Source organism: Callorhinchus milii, unplaced genomic scaffold, assembly GCF_018977255.1.
Source record: "Callorhinchus milii isolate IMCB2004 unplaced genomic scaffold, IMCB_Cmil_1.0 Scaffold1, whole genome shotgun sequence".
In the NCBI taxonomy this organism is placed as follows: domain Eukaryota; kingdom Metazoa; phylum Chordata; class Chondrichthyes; order Chimaeriformes; family Callorhinchidae; genus Callorhinchus; species Callorhinchus milii.
In genome coordinates, this window is record NW_024704742.1 from 5,063,096 (window position 1) to 5,078,504 (window position 15,409).

The window sequence follows — 15,409 nt, forward strand, 5'->3', positions numbered from 1 at the left end:
ATTCAAAAGGAAAAGAGACTTTCTCCTGGTGTCCTGGCCTATATTCCCGCAGATTGAGGTATTTACCACATGGCTCTTTGTGGGACCTTCGCTGGCATAAACGTCTGCTGTGTTCACCCATAAGAACTAAGTCACCACACTTGACAGCAATGAAGCTCGTTTTGCTGTGATAAATGTTACTAACAAACAAGTGTTTTGTTCTGTAATTTTCTCTTCCACTATAGTTTAAAATTCTATCGCAATGGCAACAGAGCTGAGAACCCGACTCCTTCACGACCGCTAATGATTGTACAGCAGGCTGACGCTTTTGAAGGCCTTGGGCTAAGTCCATCTCTGTTAGTTTGCTACCAATTCTAAGCAAGGCTGATTTTTCTATATTCTTTAGAAATAATCCATTCCTGGTTCACTCTGGCTTCAACAGCACTTTCGATCATGCTGCAGAGAAGGGAGTATTTTAAACCTGACATTGGGACCAACACTTTCTCTCAATCTATGGGAATAAAGAATGGCAATAAGCACCTGATCAGGGAATCAAAATTAAACAGGTTAAAAAGGGTGCAAACCACTCAAATTGCCAAGGAGGGTGGTTGAGGCCAGGACACTGGCTAATTTAAAAATAATAACTTGGTGCGATGATGAGACCACCTGAAGGGAGGAGGTTGGGTATTCTGCAAGGATGAGATCAGACGGGCCGAAGGACCTTCTTCATCTGAATGAATGCTGCGATTTTATGAGCCCAAGGTAACAGTAAACCTTTTAGAATTCAGCAATCTCCTGCTATATACGGAATTCATTCCACCTGCGATAATCAGCAGATTCACTTTACGTGGGTTTGGAACGTCAGCTGAGATGGGGAGATGGGGGAGGGAGAGACGCATGAAATAACTTCAGTACAGCAATGGGAGGGGAGGCTTACAGTTGTTTATTGTAATCAGCAATGGCACACCGTGACTTTTCGAGTTCCATTGTCAGTATGGCCGTGCCGATGGTAAGAGTTACTGTACTGTAGCACTTACCACTTAACAGTTTGTTTCAGCACGTAACTGCTTGAATGCAGTTACTCCAGTAGTTTTGACACCGCAACGTCATTTTACAGCATGTCAGCATCGTCACCTGTGTGAACTGCCTAAGACTTCAGATTCCACACAGTAGCTGAGAGAACAGGACCACGGATTTCCTTTGACCTCAGCGCCTTGGGACATCCTCCCGACTTGAAAGGCCCCTGTACAAATGTAATTTGTTGTTGTTTTGTTGACCTCGGTATTTGCTGGGGATGAGGTGTGTGTGTGGGGGGGGGGGATCAAACCCTTCATTTTAAACTGGTTTAATTTATCAGAGAAGCCTTGACTTTTTTAAAAAAAAACATCCATCCCATTTATTGGCTTTCTCTGAACTCCCATATTGTTTGGCAGCACTGAGATGAGATCTCGACATTTTAGTTTTAATGGCTCCCACCCTTATTGTCCACCTCGGACTTGATCCGCCAGTCCACAGCGGTTTGCCATTTCGCTCCTTGCAACTCATCATGGTTTAAACGAAAATGCTACGTGACACAAAATGAAAACAAACTTTTCTTTAGTCTGAAAATAAAAGGCATGGCGAGATATCCCGTTGGCATGTTAAACTGTACAAAAAATATATTTATTATTAAGCCACTGTATTAAACATAAATAATCACCAAGGTCAGAGTGAGGAAGGGGGAATCTGTTGAATGTGGGGTGTAATATACTGGATGCACTACTGTGTATCGTGTTTTGCTTGCTTTAGAGGGAGGAAGAATCAGAATACTTCAGTAGATTGAGAACGTACGTGCTGGTTACGGTTTTCATTCGCAGCTAAGTGGGTCAGGAGCCAAACAGGTTTTAAGAAACATATTCTATTCATGCAACAGTGCAGCTGCAGCACACAATATATTTCATAGTGTTGACAACATCAGTCTTGCGTGTGGAACTGATCTCCATTGAGCTGAAATATAAATATAGTGACGTGTTGATGGTCAGCCCAATCCATCCAGTTTAGTTAGTTGCTAACTATCCCATCCATAGGAAGGAAGCCAGGCTAGGATACGATCTTATAGCGTTCGGACTATCACAGGGTAGAGTAGTGACAAATGTTCCGCTCCTTTAATTGGCAGCTTTCTCGTGGTGTAGAAGTGAATGACCTCAGGGACACTGTCAAACGGAGGGCTGTTCTGCCCCAAGATGTATTTGTCTTTGGCTTTGGTCAATTTCATGTGCATGAAGCCTTGGCTGCTCCTGTAAATAAGCAAAGAGGCACATTACAACCAAAACGGACCCCAAGTCACTGAAACGCATAACTAAGTGTCAATGAATAGGTTCAGTTTTATTCTCCAGTGATTCTCCAGTCCCTGGAACAGCAGGATAACTGCAGGCTTGGTAATTAGAGCTGGAGCTGAAAGCATCAATTTAAATTTCAATTCCATATCAGGAATGAATCGCTTTTAGAAGATAATTACTTTGTAAAGTGTTTCACCTTCCGGCAAAGGGCAGTGTTTCCCAGCACCGTATAGCGGCAGTGGGAAGAGCACAATGCTGCTCGCTTATCCTCTCCAGGGCTTCTTCTGTGCAGAAAAATGGAATAAGGCAATGCCCAGAAGACTGATGTTTGAACACCAAACATGAAAGCTTCTCACATCGTGAAATTTGTGCCAATCTCAGTATAAAATCTATTTTAAACTGGCCAGGAAATGAAACAAATCAAGTCAGATTTTAATGCATCTATTCTCAGTGGTGGCCAAGTCAATAGAGCACTATTAAATTACTGAATAAAACTACCCTGAATTAGAATGAAACATGGCTTTGTTTTGTTCAGGAAACCCGAGAAGAGCAAACTGGCACAGCAGAGCACTCAGGCAGGGCTGTAAAGCTAACACTTGTTCTGAATGTTATTTACGCATTATTTACATGGGAATAGAAAGAAAAGAATAATTCAGAATAGAATTAGAGACAGAATAAAGGTAATACACTTTTATATTACTAGTTTGCCACTGTAAGCAACTAGTAGTGTACAAGCGCTGGTAACTATTGCAATGATGTTCTCGCAATCATTTGTTTCTGTGACGCTACGAGGTCTGCAATGGTAACAGAATCATGAGAAAAGCCATGAGTCAAATCACTTGATTTTCAGCCCCATCTCCTGGTCTCCCTTTACCGTTATGGGTGTCGAGTTGACCGATCTTGCTGCATTGTATTTATTTATTATTGTATTTATTTGAAAAAAGATAATAATTGGGTCACGCAATCCACGACTGTCTGTGGGACGCCGCTGTGCGCAATTGTCTGCTGCGTTTCGCCCACAACATATACAGTCACTCCACTTGACAGTATGTTCTGTGAAGCGCTTTGAGGCGTCTTGAAGACGTGATAAGGTGCTCTATCAAATGCAAGGATTATTATTATTATTATTATTATATTTATATTTGATACTTATGCAAAGCTATACTTCCAGACAGGCCCAGAATGTCATTTGCTGCACAGTCTCTGGTGGTCACAAGCGAAAGTGTGGAACTCCAGAACGCAAAGTAAAAGCTGTATTGGGGGCACTGGAATAAGCTTAGAAACTCTGTAGTTTAGGTAAGATAGTTGCTTCACACTGATTCCGAGTCGAAGTGCCATCCGTACACATTTCTGCTGATTGGGACGTCTGCTTGATAAGGACGGTAACTTTCCAGACGAGCAGAATTTCAACCCCAATGCTCAAAACTGACACCTCTGTGAGAAGCTCTCCCGTCAATGTCTTCTCTCTCCTGCAGGTCAGACCTCCTCACCCGACCCGATCGCTGTCTTAAGACTTGTTCTCTAAGGCGCAACTTAGGTGTCAGGTTCGACCCCCAGCTATCCTTCGGTACCCCACATCCTCACTCCAAAAGCTGCTGAAACCCTCGTCCACTCCTTCGTCACCTCAGCACCCGGCACCCCTCCTTATCTCTCCTCACACCACCACCACCTGCTCCCTCCGCTCGACTGGCTCCAGCCTCCTCCTTGTCCCCCAGACCCTCTGCCCCACCATTGGCGGCCGTGCTATGCCCCGAAGCTGTTAACCTCGGACGCTGGATGAATTGGACAAAACATCTGGCCCTGATGTTTGTACACACTCGGGCTTTCTGCATCACAAGTGGCTCCAGGATGGAGATGGGAGAGTTCAAACTGCGATTGATTGACAGACAGACAGACAGACATTTCATCTTTATCTATACTCATCTGGGAGGACTCCTGTGGGGGAACTCAGTGGGAGGATTCGGCGTTTTAAAAATGTAAATTTTCTAGTTGCCGCAGCTTAGCTTTGTTTGTGTAGTGTATTTTGTTCCCACCGCTTAGGTGGATACATGGTCTGTGATGCACGATGCCACAGCACCACTTTGACTCACTGGCCACCAAGTGTAGCTGCAGCGAAAAACGCAAAACTGAAAATAACTCATGAACTATAGGAGATACCCGAAAACAAATATGGCCATGTCATTCCCAGATGCAAGACCTTTCCGATGAGGTATGCATCACGTCTCTACATCAATCAGGTATTGAGATCCTTCTTGAAGCAGACAAACATTGTCATTTTATTAGTATAGATATATAATACTGTGCTTCTAATTGCAACTAACCAATAGACCTACTAGTACTTGTTATTAATCCACTAACTTTCAATCAGTTTAATAAAGTACAGCCAAATCTGTAAATTATTTACTTTACAGTGATTTTGTGGGGGTTAATTAACCAATCTGAAGACTACTTTTTGCAAACAAATTTCAGCTATAAAATTCCCCTCTTTGCTTTTGTTTTAATGATTAATACACCAGCAGGTTGAGCGACAACCTCTGATCCTTCAATGGAAATACAACAAAGTGTTACATTATTCATACTGAATAACCAATTATTAGCAGTTTCTATGATAGCCTTTAGCAGTTTAGTGCTTAACAGGAGACCTGAAACTAAGTTCCCTCTTCACAAGTTAAACAAAGACTTTCTTGAAAACGAATCTCCTCGTTTCCACAGAGGAGTTGCTTTTAAACATGTGGCCCAACTCACGCAACATCTGCACGTTTCTAATTAAATTAAGCAGTTTCATGTATCACAGGAATACTCTGACTAAATCTATTGGCCTTCAGTTCCATTGCCAGAAGTCCCCCACGAAGCAACCAGTAAATTCTGTAATTGTGTAACCTCCTTTTCCCCATTTCTGAAAATCATACAAAGAGTGTTTCACTGCAGAGAGTTACCGGTGATTACTGCTGCAGGTACATATACATCTGAGAGATTCTGTAATAATGTTCACAAGCAAGCTATAGAGGTTAAGTGCTTTGAGACGTCTCGAAGACGTGAAAGGCGCTATGTCAAATGCAAGGGTTATTATGATTAATAATTCTCAGCGGTTCTATAGTTAAGAACATAAAAATGTAAGAATTTGCAAGGTGAAAGAAGACTGAAGTCCATCTAGTTTGCCTTCCACCTTCCTGGCAGTCGCTTGACATGTCCTGTCCCAAACTATATCTATATAAAGCTATATAAATGTATAGTTCTGAGTGTTGGCACAGGACTGCTCTTGCACAGCCTCTGGAGAATGCTGGTGGAAAGTTTTTCCAGACCAAAACTAACTGGAATAGCATGGTTGGTGTTTACTGAGGAGTATCAGTGTGTTACTGTACTGCAGACCAGGCTAATCCAAGGTGAATGTCAAATAGCTGTGATGAAACATTCTTCAGAAAACTTTATAAGCCATCTCATATCAAAGTTTAATGGTAACCAAGTGCCCATTAGTGTGGAAGTCTTTAGGTCATAAATAAATCTTGCAATTGATATAATGTCAAAACATCTCAAAGCACTTCACAGGTGATTCCTATCAAGAGTCGAAACTGTATTTATAAGCAAATTGAGTAGTCAATTTGAACACAGTGACTACCCACAAAATGAATGACCATTTTATAATACCAATATTAACCCTTGATTTTGATACTGTGCCTTATCATCTCTTTGATGCCTCTCAAAGCGCTTCACAGAATGGTATGTTTACGGTATTTAAAGTGAATTGGCAGACCTGTTTTTGAACGTTTACACTTTTTTGAAAAATAAAAAGTTAAGTCTTAAATTAATGTTTTTGAAATTCTGGAGGGTGTGTGTATGTGTATGTGTGTGGGGGGGGGGGGGGAGGTCATATTCCCTCGTTCCCCACCCGTAGGTTCTGGAGAATATGCCCTCTCCGCCACCACAACCCCCAAGCCTGCTTTCCAGCCAGGGACCGATGATACCAGTGTCCTGTGCTGATCCTGAGCTTGCTGACGCTCATTTCATTCGAGTCTCACTCAAAAACAATGGCCAATAAGGTGAGCTATTCTGGAAGATGGCTGGTGAGTGTAGAACCAACGGGAGCTCAGGCTCAAGTGTAGACATCTCACCTGGATCTCGACTTTTTCCTTAGTATTTCAGAGGGTGCAAATTTTGGACATTTCCTAAATTCAAGATAATGTACAGTGTTGAACTGTAATACATATTTTTTTCTTCTCCCACAAGATCCATACTGGTCCTTGGTTGTCAATAAACAGATCTGTTTAGGTCAGAACTCACAAGACTCGGGGTCTATTGTACAGCTGGTTGCACGTGTACAGAGCTGCCCAGCACAGGGGAGACAGATTCATGAATGAAGGTACAAATATAATTCATGAGAATGTGAAAGGGAATCACAGTTCATTCCTGCTACATAAGGTACATTAGCAAATTTGCACTGGAGAGAGATTTGTGGATTCCGTGCAATGACTATGACAATGTCCGTGCTGAACACAGTTTGACATATTGGGAGTTGTGCTGTATGTATATAAATGTTTTTGCAGTAAATCCAAGCTTAAAAAGTGCCCTATATTCCAAGTGCACATTCTCTCTTCAAACAAACTTTAATACATTGCCTGAATACATTATTTGTCCATGAAACTATGATGCAGCTATTGAATTGGTCCAACACACATTAGTCTCTGTAGTTTCTGACTTCATATCAATGAGAATATTTACAGAACCGGAATGTAAAGGTTGGGTGAGGGAGCGGGTGCCCATTATTCAATACTCAGAGGTTACTTTATTGGCCAAGTGAGTGATTCGTTGGCGGGAAGGAGTGAACAGACTTGTGCATCATTTTGTGTCTGACAACAGTTCTCTAAGGGACAATTAGCACATTCCCATCACTGGCAGGCAAAGTGCAAACCTGATGTGATTCTGAGTGGCGCGATGTAAGCCTACTGTCAAGACTGCAGAGTCCACTAGTACACGTCTTGTCAAGTGCTGTCCACCAAGCAGTAGCCAAGGCATCTATCACAGAGCATCAGATGCCATTGCCGACCACCAACAGACAAGATTGCTACAGCAGAAACCTCTCATATCTGCTGCCTAGCCAGGGATTATGTCAATCAGAGCTCAAGTGATACATAAATAAGTACATAAAGGGTCACACAATACTTTCAGAGGAGCAGACAGGAGCTTTTTTTTCCAGGCGTGAGGATTGGTTGGATTGAGTGGTGCCTCTTGCTGCAGGAGCTGACGCTGTGTCATCCAGGCTTTTAGCAATAAAGTATAGGATTTATTTCCCATAGAAGAACATATGGGGAGGACAAGTTTGCAGGGCTATGGGGAGAGAGCGGGGGAGTGGGATTCATTTCGACAGCTCTTTTAAAGAGCTGGCACAGACACGATCGGCCGAATGGCCTCCTTCTGCGCTGTATAATTCCATGATTCTAAGACCACTAATGAGATAACACAACACATCCTGCATATTTTTTAGATTATTGCCATGTGAAGCGAACATTTTTGTAGGTAAAACTGGCAGCTATTCGTACCAGCAAGATCCCGCAAATACACCATGTGGTGAATAACCAAATCATCTGGAGGAATGCTGGTCAAGACTGCAGAAGGAACTCCCTCCTTTTATTGAATACTCTCATGAGATCTTGAAACGACAACTCAACACCTCAAATAATGACTGACCCTGACAATGCAATGCTCCCCCCAAGTTGTGTCCGTGCTGTCTCCCTCAAGTGCAGTCCCATCACCGATGAGGTAAGGAACCTGTCTCTTTTCATTTCATTGAAAGTCAGATATGAGGTAGAAGCAACAACAACGACAAACTACATTTGTACAGTGCTTTTCCGTTGGGGAGGACGCCCCAAGACAAGCAGTACGGACACAGGCTACCACAGGCTGAACTTACCACAAAACTCACAAGGAGGTCAAGGGGTTCAAGATCTTCCTTTCCAGCTGAGCCGCAACCAAACTGGCTGCTTAAATTATTGATGGCAAACGTAACTTTTACATGCTATGAAAAACAAAGGGCAACTACACACGCAGTGGGATTTGCGTGCGAGTGGCTGTGCCTTTACAATCTACAAAATAAATTGCTAACAGGCCGTTTTCAAGAAATGAAAATAGAAGAAGACAGAAATGTGTAAACAGGTTCATTTACGTCTGAACTAGAAAGATCGTTTGAAGCATTTGTGCTTCCTCGTCACTTCTATTTTTTTTACTTCTGATATCCAGCATTTAAGATTGTTTTTTTGCAGCCGGGATATTTGTAAGGTTCAACCATTCATAGACTATCTTCCAGGAATTGCTCTCAGTCACTGTTCCGTGCTCTGTGGGCAATGTGCTGTTAACCAGTGCGTCAGCACAAGTTAGTCAGTATGGGATTGCTGTGCAAAACAAGATGACAATTTAGTGGAGGTAAAGGCATAACGTTTCAGTTGAGTTGAATGAGTTACAGAGAAAGCATCCTGGTCTCATTTAAGAAACAGTTTGATGCTGTAATGGAACAGTGAAAGCAAAGGGGCCAAAGGGACTTCTTTATCCAAACCTCCCTTGTGATTGTGCTGCATGTGGCAAACCAAACTTATTTGTGCAAGCAAGAATTTTTTTTCCACCTGATTACAATAAATCCAGAGTAATAGTTGCAACTGAGTATAAGATTTAACTCTGATTCTGATACTGGCGGACAGCCAATAACGGATCTCTCATATGTTACACCATTACAGTCTGAGAGTCTTAAACACCTGCATCCAATGTGTAGTTTCACACTCGATTTTATAGTGGCAATTTCTTCCTCATGTGTTTAACAGTAAAACACCAGACCTGACCATGTACAATATGATGGATAAGGAAAGAAACCGACGAGAATATCTTGAACGGTAATATTTTTGATGAAGGAATGTTTAAAAGGCCCTCAGTTTTGGAAGCTTTTTTTTCTTGTTAAGGCATTGATTTGTTCACTGGCCCTGGAAAATGCTCGAATTATGTAACAGCTGGTAAAGGGACCTATGATGTAATTTGTGTTTTCCACATGGAAGCCCTGTAAATCAGTCTGATTTGTGAGACCTTGCCCCCCAAGGAGACCTCGGGTTGTCGCTGAAGTCGTGTGAGTCAGTGAGATCCATGGGGGAAGTTCCCTGCAGAATACACCCTTTTATGCCTTTTCCATGCAATGCACATTTCAAATGCCTTTTCAGCTTTAATAGAAAAAAATTGTTTCGTGTTCAGTTGATGTCTGATTTCCTAAGTCCGAATAAACAAGACGAGGCTGGTTCCGTGCTTAATCTTTAAAAATGATGTTCAAATCGCGGCTTATATTTATGTTCGATAGAAACGATTTCAAATTAAAGCATGGCACTAATTAACAAGCTTTTAGGTCAATGAGAACTAGCACTGAAGATAACTCAAAATTAGCCTCAGCAGAGATATGGCAATACATCGGTGTGACATTTCTCTCAGTCAGTTACATTACCTTTCCAGCTGAGGCCAGAGAAGATGTAAAGTCTGTGCAGTGACCACTGGAGATTGGATTTAAATAACAAAAGCCCATGTCACTCGGTATCTTGTACGCCTAACAAAGAGAGGGAGTCAACTTAATCTCACTGGTCTGGCTTGGATTGCAAGCCTGGCTGCAGTATTGAAAAGTCAGCATTCTCCACGTATGGATACTCAGCCCCTTCAGGTCTCTTTTAATGGGTTTCTGCCAATTTAGTCACTCAATCCACGACTGTTTGTGGGACGCTGCTGTGCGCAGTTGGCTGCCGTGTTTCGACCACAAAATATACAGTCAATCCACTTTACAGTATATTCTGTGAAGCGATTTGAGATGTCTCGAAGACGTGCAAAGGTGCTATATCAAATGCAAGGATTATTATTAAGAGGGATAACTACAGGAGTGTTCTTCATAAGAGGCCAGATCATGCTCATTCCTCATTTCCTTGGTTTAGAAGATTGTGGGTTCAAAGCCCACATCAGGATTTCAGCTCCTAGTCCAGACTGACACTCCAGTGTAATACTAGGAAGTGTCATTTCAGATGAGATGTTGAACTGAGGTCCTGTTTGACTGTTCTTCAGTTGGACGTTGTAGATCCCATGGCAGTGTTCAAAGAGGGAAGAATTTCTCCCGGTGTGCTTGACAACAATTCTCTTGATTAATTTGTTATTCACCTCACGGCTCTTTGTAAAAGTATGTTGGCACAAAAGCTGCCGTGATTTCTACAAATACAGTCAGTACATTTTCCAGTAATTATCTGTGATGTGCGTTGAAACCTTTCAAAGCAATAAGGTGCTATAACAATGCAAGTTCTTTTCTTTTTTTAAATATTTGCCACCAAAAGAGAAAATGCAGCTTTAAGTTGAGTCTGAGATTATATTGCAAAGTATTGCAACACATCCTAAATAATAATAAGAATCCTTGCATTAGTGCTTTTCACATCTTCCAGACGTCTCAAAGCGCTTCACAGAATATACTTTAAAGTGAATTGACTGTATATTTGTGGGTGAAACTCAGCAGCCAATTGCGCACAGCAGTGTCCCACAAGCAGTCATGGATTGAGTGACCAAATTATTATTATCTTTTTTTCTTGAGGGATTATTAACAGACGTGTGGAGTAAGGAAATTTGCCCAAGATTTCGTCCCGCCGGGAATTGAACCCAGGTCTCTCGCTTGAGAGGCGAGTGCTCTAACCACCGAGATACAGGACTCCACTGGACAATGATCATGTATAATATAAACCAATCAACTGATATGTTTCATTTCAATTGGTCTGCATTACACATGATCATCTGCCGACAGTTGGTATGTACGATGTGCCAATGTTTGTATATCAGCACACTTTTTGTGTATAAATACACACGAGTTTGATGAACGTGATCTCTGTTGTGGGGGGATTTATGTAATTCAGACAGATTTTCTCTTTACACCCAATCTTCTCTTCCCTCGCCCCGTATTTCGCTACTCGTTCACAGTATGTGTAAAATTTGCAGTATTTCTTAGAAGTATTCCTTAACATATTTAAGGAATACCAGTAGGTGGCGCTCCTGTTCAGATATGTTTGCTCCTTCTAGGGTACTCATGCCATCACTTTGTGAAGCTGAGATGAGCAATTTTTATTTTATATACTTAGGCCCATAGTTCAGGTTCTAGGCTGTTTCTTTCTTAATATTTCCCAGGGTTCGTGTTTCTAGGAGGGCTAAAGTCCACACTCTCAGGGATCAAAATATTTACTTTTAGTGATCAGTTCAGGGCCTAGCCTTCTGATCACTATAAATTCATTTTTCTGGCCTACAGAAGAGCCTGTGTTGGCCTTGGGCTTGGCTTTTGTACCCCTCTTGCCTGCGAGAAACCTTCCCGACAGTACTCACGACTATCAAAGCTCACACGTGACTAATGGCAATGTGGGTGCGTTATCAAAGGGTCACCAGCGACTGGAACAGTACTCAAGGACAAGGAAGAGGGAGTTAAATGCCTTCGGATGAGGAGGGAAGCAATTTGAGGAAAGAAATTTACAGCAAGTTTTATTACTAGCCTATAACCATCCCAAAAATAATGTCTGAAGATATGGGCATTTACTGCAATAACTCTTACATATTAATGAATAATACAATCTTTTAAAATATACATTAGATTAAAAGGAATATAAAGCAAAATAAGGGTCTTGATTTAACATCATTTGAACGGAAGTCAGTTGCTTTCTCCCTCGAGATCTGAGCCTAATGGATGGGATGACACATTCGCTGTCTGACGACTACACATTTTGCCGTGTTTCCACAGCCTGAACGTTCTGCCTTTCCACAGTTAAATATTTTAATACAAAAGCTCGTTATATCTTAAGAAAGATTAATTTGGGTTTCCTATTGCTGTGGGTCTGTGTACAGGAAATAAATTACATTTCTCCATAAAACAATGGAAAGATTATTTCTGCATTATTTGGGTTAAAGGAAATTATGGTTCGACAATTAGGTTGTTTGAAAACACTGCACACCTCCCTTACTGGATTGTAGCATCCTTGCAATCTGTACCTGCTTCATCACATTCCCATTACAATCTCTATGTAGCTCTGCAAGATAACAGTAGCACATCTCCATCAGTAACAACAACAACAAAATTACAGTTGTGTAGCGCCTTTTACGTCGGGAGGACGTCCCAAGGCACTGGACAGTTAAGAGGTTCGGACCCGAGCTGGGGGTCGGGATCGGGGAGAGTGGAAGGCAGGGGCTGGGCGGGGAAGCAGGGTGATGGGAAGTACGGTCGAAGAGATGGGTCTTGAGATGGGTCTTGAAGGAGGCGAAGGAGAGAGCGAGGTGGAGGGACTGCAGGATACAGTGGGGGCAGAGTGGCTGAAGGACCGCCCACCTATAGTAGGGCGAGCGAGACGGGGGACGTGAAGCAGGCCGGAGCCCGCTGAGTGAAGGGAGCGAGCAGAACGTTAGGGGGTTAGAAGATCGCAGATAGGTGGGGAGCAAAACCAGAGAAGTGAGGACCAGGATCTTGAACTGTATCCTCTGTGTGATGGGAAGTCGGTGGAGTCGGGCGGGGTTGGGGGTGATAGGGTCACGGAGCCTGGTGCGGGAGAGGACACGGGCTGCAGAGTTAGCTCTGGATGATCTGCAGCCTTTGGAGGGAGGAGTTGGGAAGCCGACAAGTAGGGAGTTTGCACAGTCAAGCCTGGATGTAAGGAAAGCGCGTATCAGGGTTTTCGTTTCGGGAAATCCTCCCGACGTGAAAGGCGCAACACAAACGTAATTTTGCTGTTGTTTTTCCTGGCAGCGAGACACCAGTAATCCTTCTTCTTTCCTGGGAAGCGCTCTTTCAACTCTGCTGTTGCATGTTAGCATGATGGGCAAAACCGTGATAGACGGCAAGCAACGCAATTAGTATTCTCACATAGAAGACAAACATCACGTGCTGAAGGATGGGGAGAACTTGTTCTCCAATTAAATGTTGCAACATTCATACAGGTGAACCCTGTTGCAATGCTCCAGATCTTGTCCATCAATCCATTTGCTGGAAAAATGGTTGTTGCTGAGCTCACTTCACCCGGTGGTGCTAAATTGAGCATCAATTCAGGGAGTGCACAGGAAAACTGTAACAGCTGCGGGCCGAGTGTTATAAAAGAACTTGCACAAAAGGAACGGAATTCTCCTGTATCACGCAGATTTATAATCTTACTTTAAACGGACGTAAAACAGAATTGACCGAATTTCTAACTCTATGGGGGGGAGTGGGGTGGGGGGGGTTAAGCTGATTGCTAAATCCTCGATCTTTGTGCTACATTTTTCAAATGAGATTTTGGAAGATGTTAATCCCTTTTTTTCATTATAATACAGAAGTGGGAAATTCTATAGTGTGATTGACGGATGTAAAATGCTGCTAATATTACTTGGCTGTGAAGAATTGACAGATGTTAATCGGGGGTTTCAAGAAAAATGAGAATGAGCAGAATCCAGTGTGTGTGTCTCACCACCATGTGGGTCCGTTAGAACGCCTTTTTTTTTTGTTTCATTAATTTGCAAATAAGAAGCAACCACCGAAGAGAGAGAAAATAACAAAGTAGGATGCAGATAGCATTCTGGTCATAACATTCGGCTGACATAACGTGAGCCTGCAAAGCTCAGCCTGGGAGTGTAAAGTGTGTCAGATTCCAAATTTAAACACATTTCCTTTTGTTCCTCCTGAGGTCTGTTTGCCTCAATAGATCTCTCCCTCTAGTTGGGAGGCCAGGGTGAGCAAATGGCCTTTTGTGAGGAAGTTGAGGATGCTCAAAACAAGGGTGTTTACTGGTTTGACTCTTGAGGCAGGGGGCGTTAAAGCTGAGTCTGACCCTATCCTCACCCAACATGTGCACACTTTCCAGCTGCTGGCTTTAGATAGGGATCAGGAGTGGGGTCCTACTTGCTTTATTTGCTCTCTAACGCCAGAGCGCTGAGACCAATTGTGGCCTCCCAACTACCGTCCCAACTGCTGCCCCAACTCCTGTCCCAGCTGAGATCAGCTGATTCAACACAGATCTGAACCAGCACATTTCTTGGCTTGAATAAGAGGTTTGGTCAAAGTTTCAGACCAAGGATCTAAAAGGATAATGCCCGAAGCTGAGAAAGGTTCAAGGAGTGTGATCGCACCCCCCCACCCCCATAGCCCTCAAGCACCTTCCACGTTAGCTCTACACATCCAGGATAGACAGACTCCAGTTCCCCACTGTTCACACAAGTATATTGAGGGATGATGCACTGCCCAACCTCACTCACACTCAGAGTTTGCTAATCCACCCTCTGTGCTCAATCTAAGATTTCCTCTCTCCACCCAATCAATTCATGACCTTGTAAGCTCTCAGCTGTACAAACGGTATAGAGTTCTGCACAATCCTCAGTGGATAAATAGATAGAACCATAGAGATTTACCGCAAAGAAGTAGGTTATTCGGCTCATCGTGCAAATGTATTTATTTATTGCCAAATGTATTTACCTTTTGCAAATTTTGAATAAATAAATAAGATGGCTCACTGAAAGAGCTATCGGTTTAATTTGAATATCCTTCGATTTCTCCCATAACGTTTTCTTTTACATTTCTCCTTTTCAGATATGCATCTAATTCTTTCGAGAGACGGATATGGATTATGCCTTACCCAAGGTTTCAGGAAGGGCCTCGCAAAACCCTAACAACCCTCTGTGTAGCCATTAATATACTATTATGATCCACAAACGAATGCAGATGTTGCCGGAACTAAATAAAGAAAACAAAGGAAGAAAATATAGAGGACGGCAGCATGGCATTAAGAGTGGGGGCTGGAGCTGTGTTTCTATTCAGAGAATCTGATCGAGACAGAGCATATTATTAGAAGGAAAACTGCAGACTGAATTTGAATAGAGATCTATGACAGCAAGGGTAGGGAAATCGTTCTTGGATAATTGCTGCAGACTACAGGGGTGAAGCAACTAAGATAATGTAGCATTGTCTGAAGAAAATAGGGGGGAGGGAGAAGCTACTAAGTAAAAGATAGATAATCACAGGCAATTTAAATGACTGAGAAAATTGCAGAGCAGACTCAGGCTATCAAAAATATTATTCTCAAGGGCTACGGAGAATAATACTGCAGGTGGTTGACAGGAATTACAGT

General features: G+C 42.6%; 1 protein-coding gene across 1 annotated transcript in view; it reads right to left on the reverse strand.

The window, feature by feature from the left end:
- Positions 1-909: 909 nt before the first annotated feature.
- The window catches only part of LOC103182135 (SH2 domain-containing adapter protein B), an 81,178-nt gene continuing 66,678 nt past the window's right edge, over positions 910-15,409 (reverse strand). Inside the window, exon 6 of the mRNA XM_007899003.2 lies at positions 910-2,255. Within this exon, the coding sequence (XP_007897194.1) occupies positions 2,072-2,255 (184 nt within the window). The 3' untranslated portion in view covers positions 910-2,071. The remainder of the gene's footprint in view (positions 2,256-15,409) is intronic.